Source organism: Scyliorhinus torazame, chromosome 19 (assembly GCF_047496885.1).
Source record: "Scyliorhinus torazame isolate Kashiwa2021f chromosome 19, sScyTor2.1, whole genome shotgun sequence".
Taxonomy (NCBI): domain Eukaryota; kingdom Metazoa; phylum Chordata; class Chondrichthyes; order Carcharhiniformes; family Scyliorhinidae; genus Scyliorhinus; species Scyliorhinus torazame.
Genome location: NC_092725.1, coordinates 36,268,823 through 36,282,348, shown reverse-complemented (window position 1 = coordinate 36,282,348; position 13,526 = coordinate 36,268,823). Strand labels below are relative to the sequence as shown.

Here is a 13,526-nt window from a genome sequence, read left to right as displayed (position 1 = left end):
ACTGCAATATAATTTATTAATTTACTCGCAGCCCATTACGCATTTCTGACCATTTCGCCACAAAGCCTCACAATAAACATCAAAACGATTGCCACATTGGAGATCGGCGATCATAAAATCAGAGACTGAATTAACTGTAATTTATAAAAGTGAATTAGCTTGATCTGTATCCCATCTTTATCTGTGTGTGTTGTGTGTGTGTGAGGCATCTGTGCAAGTGTATGCATTTGTGCATGCACGCACTTGTGTGCATGTGACTGAGTGTGTGACGCTACTTTAAGTTGGGTTAGGTTGTGAGAATATAAATAGCCATCATTTTAAAACTCATGAAAGCTTGCTGCTGAATTATTAAATTGGGATACACACTGAAAGAAGCAGGAAGGACACACCTCTTTCTTTTCAAAACAAACTGATTACCGGCATTAGCAGAGCACATTCATTCTGTCCATGACAGTAGAATTTGGCTGCATTTTACCCTGTTATACTTCTGTTTCAATGTATAACTGAACCAGAGAATGTTGTGGAGGAGAATGCTGAGACCCAGGCTATTAGAATAGATGGCATTGAGGTACGTAGGGAAGGTGTTGGCAATTCTGGACAGGCTGAAAATAGATAGGTCCCCGGGGCCTGATGGGATTTATCCTAGGATTCTCTGGGAAGCCAGGGAAGAGATTGCTGAGCCTTTGGCTTTGATTTTTATGTCATCATTGGCTACAGGAATAGTGCCAGAGGACTGGAGGATAGCAAATGTGGTCCCTTTGTTCAAGAAGGGGAGTAGAGACAACCCCGGCAACTATAGACCGGTGAGCCTCACGTCTGTTGTGGGTAAAGTCTTAGAGGGGATTATAAGAGACAAGATTTATAATCATCTAGATAGGAATAATATTAGGGATAGTCAGCATGGCTTTGTGAAGGGTAGGTCATGCCTCACAAACCTTATCGAGTTCTTTGAGAAGGTGACTGAAGAGGGAGACGAAGGTAGAGCAGTTGATGTGGTGTATATGGATTTCAGTAAAGCGTTTGATAAGGTTCCCCACGGTAGGCTATTGCAGAAAATACGGAGGCTAGGGATTGAGGGTGATTTAGAGATGTGGATCAGAAATTGGCTAGCGGAAAGAAGACAGAGGGTGGTGGTTGATGGGAAATGTTCAGAATTCAGTTACAAGTGGCGTACCACAAGGACCTGTTCTGGGGCCGTTGCTGTTTGTCATTTTTATCAATGACCTAGAGGAGGGCGCAGAAGGGTGGGTGAGTAAATTTGCAGATGACACAAAAGTCGGTGGTGTTGTCGACAGTGCGGAAGGATGTTGCAGGTTACAGAGGGACATAGATAAGCTGCAGAGCTGGGCTGAGAGGTGGCAAATGGAGTTTAATGTAGAGAAGTGTGAGGTGATTCACTTTGGAAGGAATAACAGGAATGAGGAATATTTGGCTAATGGTAAAATTCTTGGAAGTGTGGATGAGCAGAGGGATCTCGGTGTCCATGTACATAGATCCCTGAAAGTTGCCACCCAGGTTGATAGGGTTGTGAAGAAGGCCTATGGTGTGTTGGCCTTTATTGGTAGAGGGATTGAGTTCCGGAGTCATGAGGTCATGTTGCAGCTGTACAAAACTCTGGTACGGCCGCATTTGGAGTATTGCGTACAGTTCTGGTGACCTCATTATAGGAAGGACGTGGAAGCTTTGGAACGGGTGCAGAGGAGATTTACCAGGATGTTGCCTGGTATGGAGGGAAAATCTTATGAGGAAAGGCTGATGGACTTGAGGTTGTTTTCGTTAGAGAGAAGAAGGTTAAGAGGAGACTTAATAGAGGCATACAAAATGATCAGAGGGTTAGATAGGGTGGACAGTGAGAGCCTTCGCCCGTGGATGGAAATGGCTGGCACGAGGGGACATAGCCTTAAACTGAGGGGTAATAGATATAGGACAGAGGTCAGAGGTAGGTTCTTTACGCAAAGAGTGGTGAGGCCGTGGAATGCCCAACCTGCAACAGTAGTGAACTCGCCAACATTGAGGGCATTTAAAAGTTTATTGGATAAACATATGGATGATAATGGCATAGTGTAGGTTAGATGGCTTTTGTTTTTTGACTTCCCATGTCGGTGCAACATCGTGGGCCGAAGGGCCTGTACTGTGCTGTATCGTTCTATGTTCTATTTGGATCAGGTGCCAAGGGGGTCTTCTGAGGTCCATATGAATGCACCACAATAAGATCGAACACGGTCAGGGTTGTCGTTGTTTCTCTTCCCACACTTAGTTGTGCATAAGGCAGACTTTCATTTGATTCCATAACCGGAGTCGTTCTGGAAAAGGTTGCTAGTTTTGTCACCATCGGCTTATAACTGAGGGGCTCTACTCCACATCAAATATGGCTGAACAGGAGTCTATCCTGGTCTTACCATCAGCCATTGGCATGTTTGGGAGCATTTGCCGTTGATACTCAACCTGTTTGACTGTGGCCTGGGTGGGACTCGGACCCAGAGTTTCTTGGTTCAGAGGCAGGGGAGCTCGATTCCCCACTCCCCGATGCTGAAATCGTGTTCGGCGATGGGGCAGAGAATCTGTTTTGATGCAAATATCGAGAGCGGCGCCGTTTTTTATATTCTCCACCCTTGAAAAGGTGTACGCCACATCGATTATCCACAGCCTCAGGCCATTGCCTGAGGCCTGCCCCGCGATGCTCCGTCCCCGACCAGCTGAGTTCCTGACGGCGTTGGTTACATGTGCTCACACTGTCCGGGAACCTCGCGTGTCGGCTGCGCACTCAGTCCGGCACTGCCACAGTCAGGGGAGGGCCGATCCGCGGGCAGAGGGGGCTTAATTCGGGGCTGGGGGCACTGTGGGCGGGCGGTACGGGGCGCGCGTGCAGCCGAAGGGGGCACTACTTTTGCGGTCCGGGTCTGCGTGCTGAGTCTGCCATGAAGCACAGCGCAGCCGCTGCAGGCCGCCGCCGTGCGCATGTGAGGTCATGGAACCGGAAATGCCCAGGGTCTTATCGGCAGCTAGAGCTGTGCCACCTCCCTGCTAGACCTCAGTAAAATGGGGAATCAGTGGCCGTTTTGCGCCAGTCTTCCTGGCATAAAAGACCACCGTTTGCACGCCGGCATGGGGACTTTGTCTCCAAAATGGAGACTCCAGCCCCTGAACTCTACCCACTGCACCACAAGGCCACCTACACAGTCAGGGTGGGAGAGCAGAAAAAGAACAGAGAATATTTAGAAGAGGGAGGAAAGTGGAAAAGGAGAAAGAGAGAAGCATGGCAAAATATTCGGTCATCAAACAACATGAAATGTTGAATAATGCTCAGACTTTATTTATCCAAGTAACATATCTGCTCCGTTGAGACTAAGTTTTGATCCTGACATGTCCCATTTGGAAAGTTGCATCCTCTTTGAGACACTATTCCCCCACTTGCCGATCTCATCAATATTCATCATGGAATGGATACTTGGGATGGTCAGCAAACCTAAGATGGAACAAAAAACATGAACGTAAAGAAACTTAAAATGATTGAAATTTCCCTTTAGGTGGAGAGGTTTAAGTCAAAGCTGAATTGGTTCCATCCTCACACCTACACCCACTTTACAGCAGCTTCAGATTGGATGAGATTAGATTCAGGCAACACTTCCATCCAAAATGCTTGATACATTCAAAATCTCAGTAATTGGTGAGATAGACCGATTTTTAATCAGTAGGTAATCAAGGGTTTGGGGATAAGGCGGGAAAGTGGAAATCAGACCATTCATAATCTCACTGAGTGGTGGAGCAGACTCTATGAGTCGAGTGGCCTACTTCTGCTCCAACTTCCAATGGTCTTATGGTTCCTTTCTGCTAAAATGGCCTGTCTATTGCAGCTCAGCACGGGATGGATTTGAAGATGCTGCGGTCTGATTTGATTATTGACTCAATTGGCTGAATTCCACAGAAGAGTGGCGAGGTCAGTGGTCAACCTTGGTTTCCTGCACTGAAAGAAATTCATGATGACCAGAGCTCGTCTATAAAAGGTGGCAGAGAAGCATAGACGAGGAGATTTAAAGGTCGACGCTGATCGGTTCTTCTCGCCAGAAAAGCTATGGTTTACCCCTGATGCACTTTACCTCTGTGGATGAGAACTAAATGAAAGAAGGTGAGATTTGCTCAGACTGTGATTCTGTTCATTTACTTAGGATTTGTAAATTAAAATGGCTTTTTATTGGATTTTATGGCGCTGTAGTTGTCCTATCCACTAGAAAGTCAGGAGCAACCCAGTCTCAGACAGTCATGGCAGCTATTTCCTCAGGCAAATAATTGCCTGCAGTTCGGGCTTCCTCCCCAAGGTCCCCCCACCACTACCTCCCACCCCCTGCCCCCAAGAGCTGCTGATCATCCAATTGCCTAGCAATCTTTCTGTCCAGCAGCACCACTGGGAGCAGTGGCCACTACTGGAACTGCAACTGGTTGGGTAGAGAAGGCCATGCAAGGAAGGCAAGTGAGCTTGGGCTCAGAGGGCCAATCAGGAAGGTCCTTTAATAAAGGCGAAGGAAGTCAGAAGAGTGAACAAATGAAAACGTTGCACCTCATCTGGTCCGCTCTCTCTGTCAGTCGGTTCCTATCTGGCTGACCTTTTATTCAACATCGTTTATCAGCTCCGTAGTTAGAGGGGGAATTCATATTCCTCGAACCACATGAGGAAAACAATCAAACCCGCCCCATGTGTCCCACGCAGGTTATTACAGGTCCCATAAAGTGGGATAGGGTGGAAGAGCTTAGGTATTAGGGTGAGGAGGGAATCTTCAGATTGCTCTTGCCACTAGGGTGGGTTTGTGGGCAGGCAGAGTGCAAGGGGACCCTCCAAGGTCCACAGGGACCCCCGGATGGGGGGGGGGGACCACCTGCCCTTTTCCCACCACTGGCAAAGTGTCAGTTTTGGCAGGAAGGCCACCCCGGCCTCCCATATGGCTTTACATGCCCCAAACCTGCAGCACTCTCCCTATGCCCACCAAAATCAGAGTCATTATTTAGACAGTAAATTCATTGCAGTGTTCATGTAAGCCGACTTGTGACACTAATAAAGATTATCAGGCAGTTTTTCAGAAGTGTATTGAATAATATGTGGACGGTTAGTTTATTCAGTACATTTAGCACGTGGAATTCAGAGTTACACCCTCTGATTCATACTACCCTCAGATAAGATGCTGCATGTGAGACTGTAAAAATGAACTCTTGCTCACAAAAAATGCAAAATCCATTTATTGATATGGAATCAGAAGGAATATCGAAAAGTTTTCAATGCATGTTGGTGTCACTGCCTAGGACATTGATCCTTAATTGCCCTTGAGGAGGCGGTGGTGAGCTGCCTTCTTGAACCGCTGCAGTTCCCGAAGTGTAAGTACATCCACAGTGCTGTTAGGGAGACAATTCCAGAATATTGACCCAGCAACAGTGAAGAAACGGTGACATATTTCCAAGTCAGTACATTGTGTGGTTTGGAGCTGAACCTCCAGGTGGTGATGTTCCCAGGTATCTGCTGACCTTGTCCTTCTAGGTGGTAGAGGTCATGGGTCTGGAAGGTGCTGTTGAAAGAACCTTGGTAAGTTGCTGCAGTGCATATTGTAGATGGTGCACACTGCTGCTTTTGTGCGTCAGTGATGGAGAGAGTGGATGTTGAAGGTGGTGTATGGAGTGCCAGTCAAGTGGGCTGCTACATCCTGGTTGGTGCTGAGCTCTTTAGCTCTTGAGCTGCACTCACCCATGCAAGTGGAGAGTATTCCATCGCACTTGTGCCTTCTTGTGACAGACTTTAGGGAGTCAGGAGGTGAGTTTTTCACTGCAGTATTATAGAATGGTTACAGCATAGAAGGAGGTCATGTTATTTGCAAGAGCAACTCACCTAGTCCTGCTTCTCTACAGATACCATCTAATTTCATTTTGAGAGCCTTGATTGAATCTGGCTCCATCACACTCTCAGACGGTGCATCCCATTGACTGAACATCCACTGCATTCTAATTTAATTTTGAGAGCCTTGATTGAATCAGGCACTCTCAGGCGGTGCATCCTGTAGCCATCTGGGATGGCCACTTCCAGAATACAAAATGGACATTTGCAAAGATTGCAGGGAAAAATGGACAATGTTAAGAAAGCAAGCAGGCACAGAGCCTGTCTGCATATTGGAGAAACAGCTCCCAGACAAGATTGAAACTGTAGGCCCATTAGCATATGGATGGCCCATCTCCAGGAACAAAGGAAGATACTTAAGTAACCGATCTGGCCCCAGATCTCGCGGCGCCAGTTCCCCAAACCGAAAGCAGAAAACAAAGCAGGCCCAGCCATCAGGGCACCCACCCCTTTATTGGTCAGGATCAATGCGAATGATCAAGAAATGGCCCAATTGATTGGGGCCAAGTTCAAGGCCCGCCCAAAAGCACACGAAGCCCCTTCGGGTATAAGAAGGCCCCAAGAGAGAATCGCTCTCTTGGAATCAGCTCTCACAGCAGAGAGACCCTTCCACCAGCTACACCAGAAGTGAGTCCAAGGTCAACGCTCGCTACCAGATGGAAGACCTTAGCTGTTCCCCTCTACCACTTCGACCCCAGCAGCCTCAGAACCGAACAACGGCCATTATTCCTCTGACTGAGTGGGCGCCCAAAGCCAAGTATAGGCTTTAGCAGTAGTGATAGTTTAGTCTGTAGTATTTCGTGCATGAGTAGATATTGCTGTGTATGTAAATAAATAGTATTGACTTTGAACTAACTAACTGGTGTACCGACTCTTTGATCAGTATTCGGGTTTGAACCTTGTGGCGGTATCGAAAGATACCTGGCGACTCCAAGGCAAACGTAATTAGAATTAAGGAAGGCGACCATATTGACCGCCATATTTAGAGACCACCAACGAGAGCAACAATCCCATTGACTGAACACTCACTGCATTAAAAAAAAACTATCTTAACCACCATTCACCATGAACCACTGTCGTCTGATCCTCAATCCGTCTGCCAATAGGAACAGTTTATCCCGATGGATACAGAACTCGCTAGGACATAGAAGGCAGAGAGTAGCAATGGAGGGATGCTTTTCTAATTGGAGGGCTGTGACCAGTGGTGTTCCACAGGGATCAGTGCTGGGACCTTTGCTCTTTGTAGTATATATAAATGATTTGGAGGAAAATGTAACTGGTCTGATTAGTAAGTTTGCAGACGACACAAAGGTTGGTGGAATTGCGGATAGCGATGAGGACTGTCGGAGGATACAGCAGGATTTAGATTGTCTGGAGACTTGGGCGGAGAGATGGCAGATGGAGTTTAATCCGGACAAATGTGAGGTAATGCATTTTGGAAGGTCTAATGCAGGTAGGGAATATACAGTGAATGGTAGAACCCTCAAGAGTATTGAAAGTCAAAGAGATCTAGGAGTACAGGTCCACAGGTCATTGAAAGGGGCAACACAGGTGGAGAAGGTAGTCAAGAAGGCATACGGCATGCTTGCCTTCATTGGCCGGGGCATTGAGTATAAGAATTGGCAAGTCATGTTGCAGCTGTATAGAACCTTAGTTAGGCCACACTTGGAGTATAGTGTTCAATTCTGGTCGCCACACTACCAGAAGGATGTGGAGGCTTTAGAGAGGGTGCAGAAGAGATTTACCAGAATGTTGCCTGGTATGGAGGGCATTAGCTATGAGGAGCGATTGAATAAACTCGGTTTGTTCTCACTGGAACGAAGGAGGTTGAGGGGAGACCTGATAGAGGTATACAAAATTATGAGGGGCATAGACAGAGTGGATAGTCAGAGGCTTTTCCCCAGGGTAGAGGGGTCAATTACTAGGGGGCATAGGTTTAAGGTGAGAGGGGCAAGGTTTAGAGTAGATGTACGAGGCAAGTTTTTTACGCAGAGGGTAGTGGGTGCCTGGAACTCGCTACCGGAGGAGGTGGTGGAAGCAGGGACGATAGGGACATTTAAGGGGCATCTTGACAAATATATGAATGGGATGGGAATAGAAGGATACGGACCCAGGAAGTGTAGAAGATTGTAGTTTAGTCGGGCAGCATGGTCGGCACGGGCTTGGAGGGCCGAAGCACCTGTTCCTGTGCTGTACATTTCTTTGTTCTTTGTTGTTGTTCTATCTACTCTATCCAGGCCCCTCTTGATTGGGGACAATTCTAGCAAATCTTCTCAGTCATCTCATCTTCACATATCAAAGGAAGACACTGAAGGAATTTGAAATTTAGGGTCATGGTAGTCCATTTGTTGGGCATTGTGAACAAATTAAGTTTGACAAATTTGGGATGATGGGATTGTGCGTCTATGTGGAGCGCAATAAGGGATAGATCACAATAACTGTTTTCTGAAATTAGCACAAAAAAGAATCATAGAATCATATAACTTCCAGTGAAGGAGGCCATTCAGCCCATTGAGTCTGCACCGGCCCTTGGAAAGAATAACAGGCAACTATCCTGGAACTACAATCTTCTACACTTCCTGTGTCCGTATCCCTCTATTCCCATCCTATTCATGTATTTGTCAAGATGACCCTTAAATGTCACTATCGTCCCTGCTTCCACCACCTCCTCCGGTAGCGAGTTCCAGGCACCCACTACCCTCTGTGTAAAAAACTTGCCTTGTACATCTACTCTAAACCTTGCCCCTCTCACCTTAAACCTATGCCCCCTAGTAATTGACCCCTCTACCCCGGGGAAAAGCCTCTGACTATCCATTCGGTCTATGCCCCTCATAATTTTGTAGACCTCTATCAGGTCGCCCCTCAACCTCCGTTGTTCCAGTGAGAACAAACCGAGTTTATTCAACCGCTCCTCATATCTAATGCCCTCCATACCAGACAACATTCTAGTAAATCTCTTCTGCACCCTCTCTAAAGCCTCCACATCCTTCTGGTAGTGTGGCGACCAGAATTGAACACTATACTCCAAGTGTGGCCTAACTAACATTCTATACAGCTGGAAGGTGACTTGCCAATTCTTATACTCAATGCCCCGGCCAATGAAGCCAAGCATGCCATATGCCTTCTTGACTACCTTCTCCACCTGTGTTGCCCCTTGCAGTGACCTGTGGACCTGTACTCATAGATCTCTCTGACTTTCAATACTCTTGAGTGTTCTACCATTCACTGTATATTCCCTACCGGCACTGGACCTGGTATTGGGGAATGAGCCCGGCCGGGTGGTAGATGTTTCAGTAGGGGAGCATTTCGGTAACAGTGACCACAATTCAGTAAGTTTTAAAGTGCTGGTGGACAAGGATAAGAGTCGTCCTAGGATGAATGTGCTAAATTGGGGGTAGGCTAATTATAACAATATTAGGCAGGAACTGAAGAACATAGATTGGGGGCGGATGTTTGAAGGCAAATCAACATCTGACATGTGGGAGGCTTCCAAGTGCCAGTTGAAAGGAATTCAGGACCGGCATGTTCCTGTGAGGAAGAAGGATAAATATGGCAATTTTCGGGAACCTTGGATAACGAGAGATATTGTAGGCCTCGTCAAAAAGAAAAAGGAGGCATTTGTCAGGGCTAAAAGACTGGGAACAGACGAAGCCTGCGTGGAATATAAGGAAAGTAGGAAGGAACTTAAGCAAGGAGTCAGGAGGGCTAGAAGGGGTCACGAAAAGTCATTGGCAAATAGGGTGAAGGAAAATCCCAAGGCTTTTTACACGTAGATAAAAAGCAAGAGGGTAGCCAGGAAAAGGGTTGGCCCACTGAAGGATAGGCAAGGGAATCTATGTGTGGAGCCAGAGGAAATGGGTGAGGTACTAAATGAATACTTTGCATCAGTATTCACCAAAGAGAAGAAATTGGTAGAGTCTGGAGAAGGGTGTGTAGACCTCTATCAGGTCGCCCCTCAACCTCCGTTGTTCCAGTGAGAACAAACCGAGTTTATTCAACCGCTCCTCATATCTAATGCCCTCCATACCAGACAACATTCTAGTAAATCTCTTCTGCACCCTCTCTAAAGCCTCCACATCCTTCTGGTAGTGTGGCGACCAGAATTGAACACTATACTCCAAGTGTGGGTCACATTGAGATCCAAAAAGACGAGGTGTTGGGTGTCTTAAAAAATATTAAGGTAGATAAGTCCCCAGGGCCTGATGGGATTTACCCCAGAATACTGAAGGAGGCTGGAGAGGAAATTGCTGAGGCCTTGACAGAAATCTTTGGACCCTCACTGTCTTCAGGGGATGTCCCGGAGGACTGGAGAATAGCCAATGTTGTTCCTCTGTTTAAGAAGGGTAGCAAGGATAATCCAGGGAACTACAGGCCGGTGAGCGTTACTTCAGTGGTAGGGAAATTACTGGAGAGAATTGTTCGAGACAGGATCAACTCCCATTTGGAAGCAAATGGACGTATTAGTGAGAGGCAGCATGGTTTTGTGAAGGGGAGGTCGTGTCTCACTAACTTGATAGAGTTTTTCGAGGAGGTCACTAAGATGATTGATGCAGGTAGGGCAGTGGATGTTGTCTATAGGGACTTCAGTAAGGCCTTTGACAAGGTCCCGCATGGTAGACTAGTACAAAAGGTGAAGTCACACGGGATCAGGGGTGAGCTGGCAAGGTGGATACAGAACTGGCTAGGTCATAGAAGGCAGAGAGTAGCAATGGAAGGATGCTTTTCTAATTGGAGGGCTGTGACCAGTGGTGTTCCACAGGGATCAGTGCTGGGACCTTTGCCGTTTGTAGTGTATATAAATGATTTGGAGGAAAATGCAACTGGTCTGATTAGTAAGTTTGCAGACGACACAAAGGTTGGTGGAATTGCGGATAGCGATGAGGACTGTCAGAGGATACAGCAGGATTTAGATTGTTTGGAGACTTGGGTAGAGAGATGGCAGATGGAGTTTAATCCGGACAAATGTGAGGTAATGCATTTTGGAAGGTCTAATGCAGGTAGGGAATATACAGTGAATGGTAGAACCCTCAAGAGTATTGAAAGTCAGAGAGATCTAGGAGTACAGGTCCGTAGGTCACTGAAAGGGGTAACACAGGTGGAGAAGATAGTCAAGAAGGCATACAGCATGCTTGCCCTCATTGGCTGGGGCATTGAGTATAAGAATTGGCAAGTCATGTTGCAGCTGTATAGAAGCTTAGTTCGGCCAAACTTGGAGTGTAGTGTTCAATTCTGGTTGCCACACTACCAGAAGGATGTGGAGGCTTTCGAGAGGGTTCAGAAGAGATTTACCAGAATGTTGCCTGGTATGGAGGGCATTAGCTATGAGGAGCGGTTGAATAAACTCGGTTTGTTCTCACTGGAACGAAGGAGGTTGAGGGGCGACCTGATAAAGGTCTACAAAATTATGAGGGGCAGAAACAGAGTGGATAGTCAGAGGCTTTTCCCCGGGGTAGAGGGGTCAATTACTAGGGGGCATAGGTTTAAGGTGAGAGGGGCAAGGTTTAGAGTAGATGTACGAGGCACGTTTTTTACGCAGAGGGTAGTGGGTGCCTGGAACCCGCTTCCGGAGGAGGTGGTGGAAGCAGGGACGATAGTGACATTTAAGGGGCATCTTGACAAATACATGAATAGGATGGGAATAGAGGGATATGGACCCAGGAAGTGTAGAAGATTGTAGTTTAGCCGGGGAGCATGGGCTTGGAGGGCCGAAGGGCCTGTTCCTGTGCTGTACATTTCTTTGTTCTTTGTACCTGCATTAGACCTTCCAAAATGCATTACCTCACATTTGTCCGGAATAAACTCCATCTGCCATCTCTCCGCCCAAGTCTCCAAACAATCTAAATCCTGCTGTATCCTCTGACAGTCCTCATCGCTATCCGCAATTCCACCAACCTTTGTGTTGTCTGCAAACTTACTAATCAGACCAGTTACATTATCCTCCAAATCATTTATATATACTACAAACAGCAAAGGTCCCAGCACTGATCCCTGCGGAACACCACTGAACCTAGTGGAGTGGTGCAATGACAACAATCTGTCCCTCAATGCCAGCAAAACTAAAGAGCTGGTTATTGACTTCAGGAAGCAAAGTACTGTACACACCCCTGTCAGCATCAACGGGGCCGAGGTGAAGATGGTTAACAGCTTCAAATTCCTCGGGGTGTACATCACCAAAAATCTGACCAGGTCCACCCACATCAACGCTACCACCACGAAAGCACAACAGTGCTTATACTTCCTCAGGCAACTAAGGAAATTCAGCATGTCCACACTGACTCTTACCAACTTTTACAGATGCAACACAGAAAGCACCCTATCTGGCTGCATCACAGCCTGGTATGGCAACTGCTTGGTCCAAGACCGCAAGAAACTTCAGAGAGTAGTGAACACAGCCCAGTCCATCACACGAACCTGCCTCCCATCCATTGACTCTATCTACACCTCCGGCTGCCTGGGGAAAGCAGGCAGCATAATCAAATACCCCTCCACCCGGCTTACTCACTCTTCCAACTTCTTCCGTTGGGCAGGAGATACAAAAGTCTGAAAAAACGCATGAACATATTCAAAAACAGCTTCTTCCGTGCTGTTACCAGACTCCTAAACAACCCTCTTATGGACGGACCTGATTAATACTACACTCCTGTATGCTTCGCCCGATGTCGGTGTCTCTTGTGAACCTTATGTTGACCTATTATGTATTTTCTTTTCATTGTATTTTCGTGTACTAAATGATCTGTTTGAGCTTCTAACAAAAAAATACTTTTCACTGTACCTCGGTACACGTGACAATAAACAAATCCAAACTTTGCAGAACGTTTCTTGCCACACTGTATGTGCTTAACCTCCGAGTGTTCCAAGTATTGGGGGAAAGGTTTCTGAGACTCCAGCAGAGGAAATGGACAGTACGACGAATACTTTCACATTGCCAAAGTGAATAGAGACAGTAACACTGAAATCCACACTTCAGAACAACTTAGCAACTTCAGGATGTCCAACAGGGAGAAGATATGGAAAAACTGTCATCCTTTGCAAGCTCCCAATGTTGTGAACACTATCAGGGACCAACTAAACTATATTCCTTCCAATGGTAAGGGACATCCCACAGGAATTGACTCAGTTGTGTATTACTTACTGTTTCATCGTTATGTATCGGCAGTTTCTGTTTATCCCATCAATCGCTTTCATCTCTTCATCAGTTAGCTGGAAGTCAAAGATCTGCAATTGTAGAAAAATAGATTCTGTCAGGTCCTAATTTGGAAACTACAGCATTTATTTCACAGCAATACTTGGACATAGGATCAACTCAAGCTGTACTTCAGTGACACAGCAACATATAACTTCCCCTTGTTGGGAAACTGGAATGACACAGCACATACTGGCGGCACAGTGGTTAGCATGGCTGCCTCTCAGTGCCAGGGATCCTGGTTCAATTCCAGCCTCGGGTGACTGTCTGTGTGGAGTTTAAACTTTCTCCCCATGGTTTCCTCCAGATGCTCCGGTTTCCTCCCACAGTCCAAAGATGTACAGGTTAGGTGGATTGGCCATGGTAAATTGCTCCTTAGTGTCCAGGGATGTGTAGGTTAGATTAAGGGGCTGTAGGAAAAGGGCAGGGAAGTGGGCTGAATGGCCTCCTTCTGCACTGTAGGGATTC

General features: G+C 46.7%; 1 protein-coding gene across 1 annotated transcript in view; it reads right to left on the bottom strand.

Annotated features, from left to right (window-relative positions):
* Positions 1–3,287: 3,287 nt before the first annotated feature.
* LOC140396084 (aldo-keto reductase family 1 member C1-like) overlaps positions 3,288–13,526 on the bottom strand; it is a 78,077-nt gene continuing 67,838 nt past the window's right edge. The window contains exons 6-7 of the mRNA XM_072484181.1: positions 13,008–13,090; positions 3,288–3,466 (exon numbers count right to left, since the gene is read on the bottom strand). Coding sequence (XP_072340282.1) covers positions 3,424–3,466; positions 13,008–13,090 — 126 coding nt within the window. The 3' untranslated portion in view covers positions 3,288–3,423. The remainder of the gene's footprint in view (positions 3,467–13,007; positions 13,091–13,526) is intronic.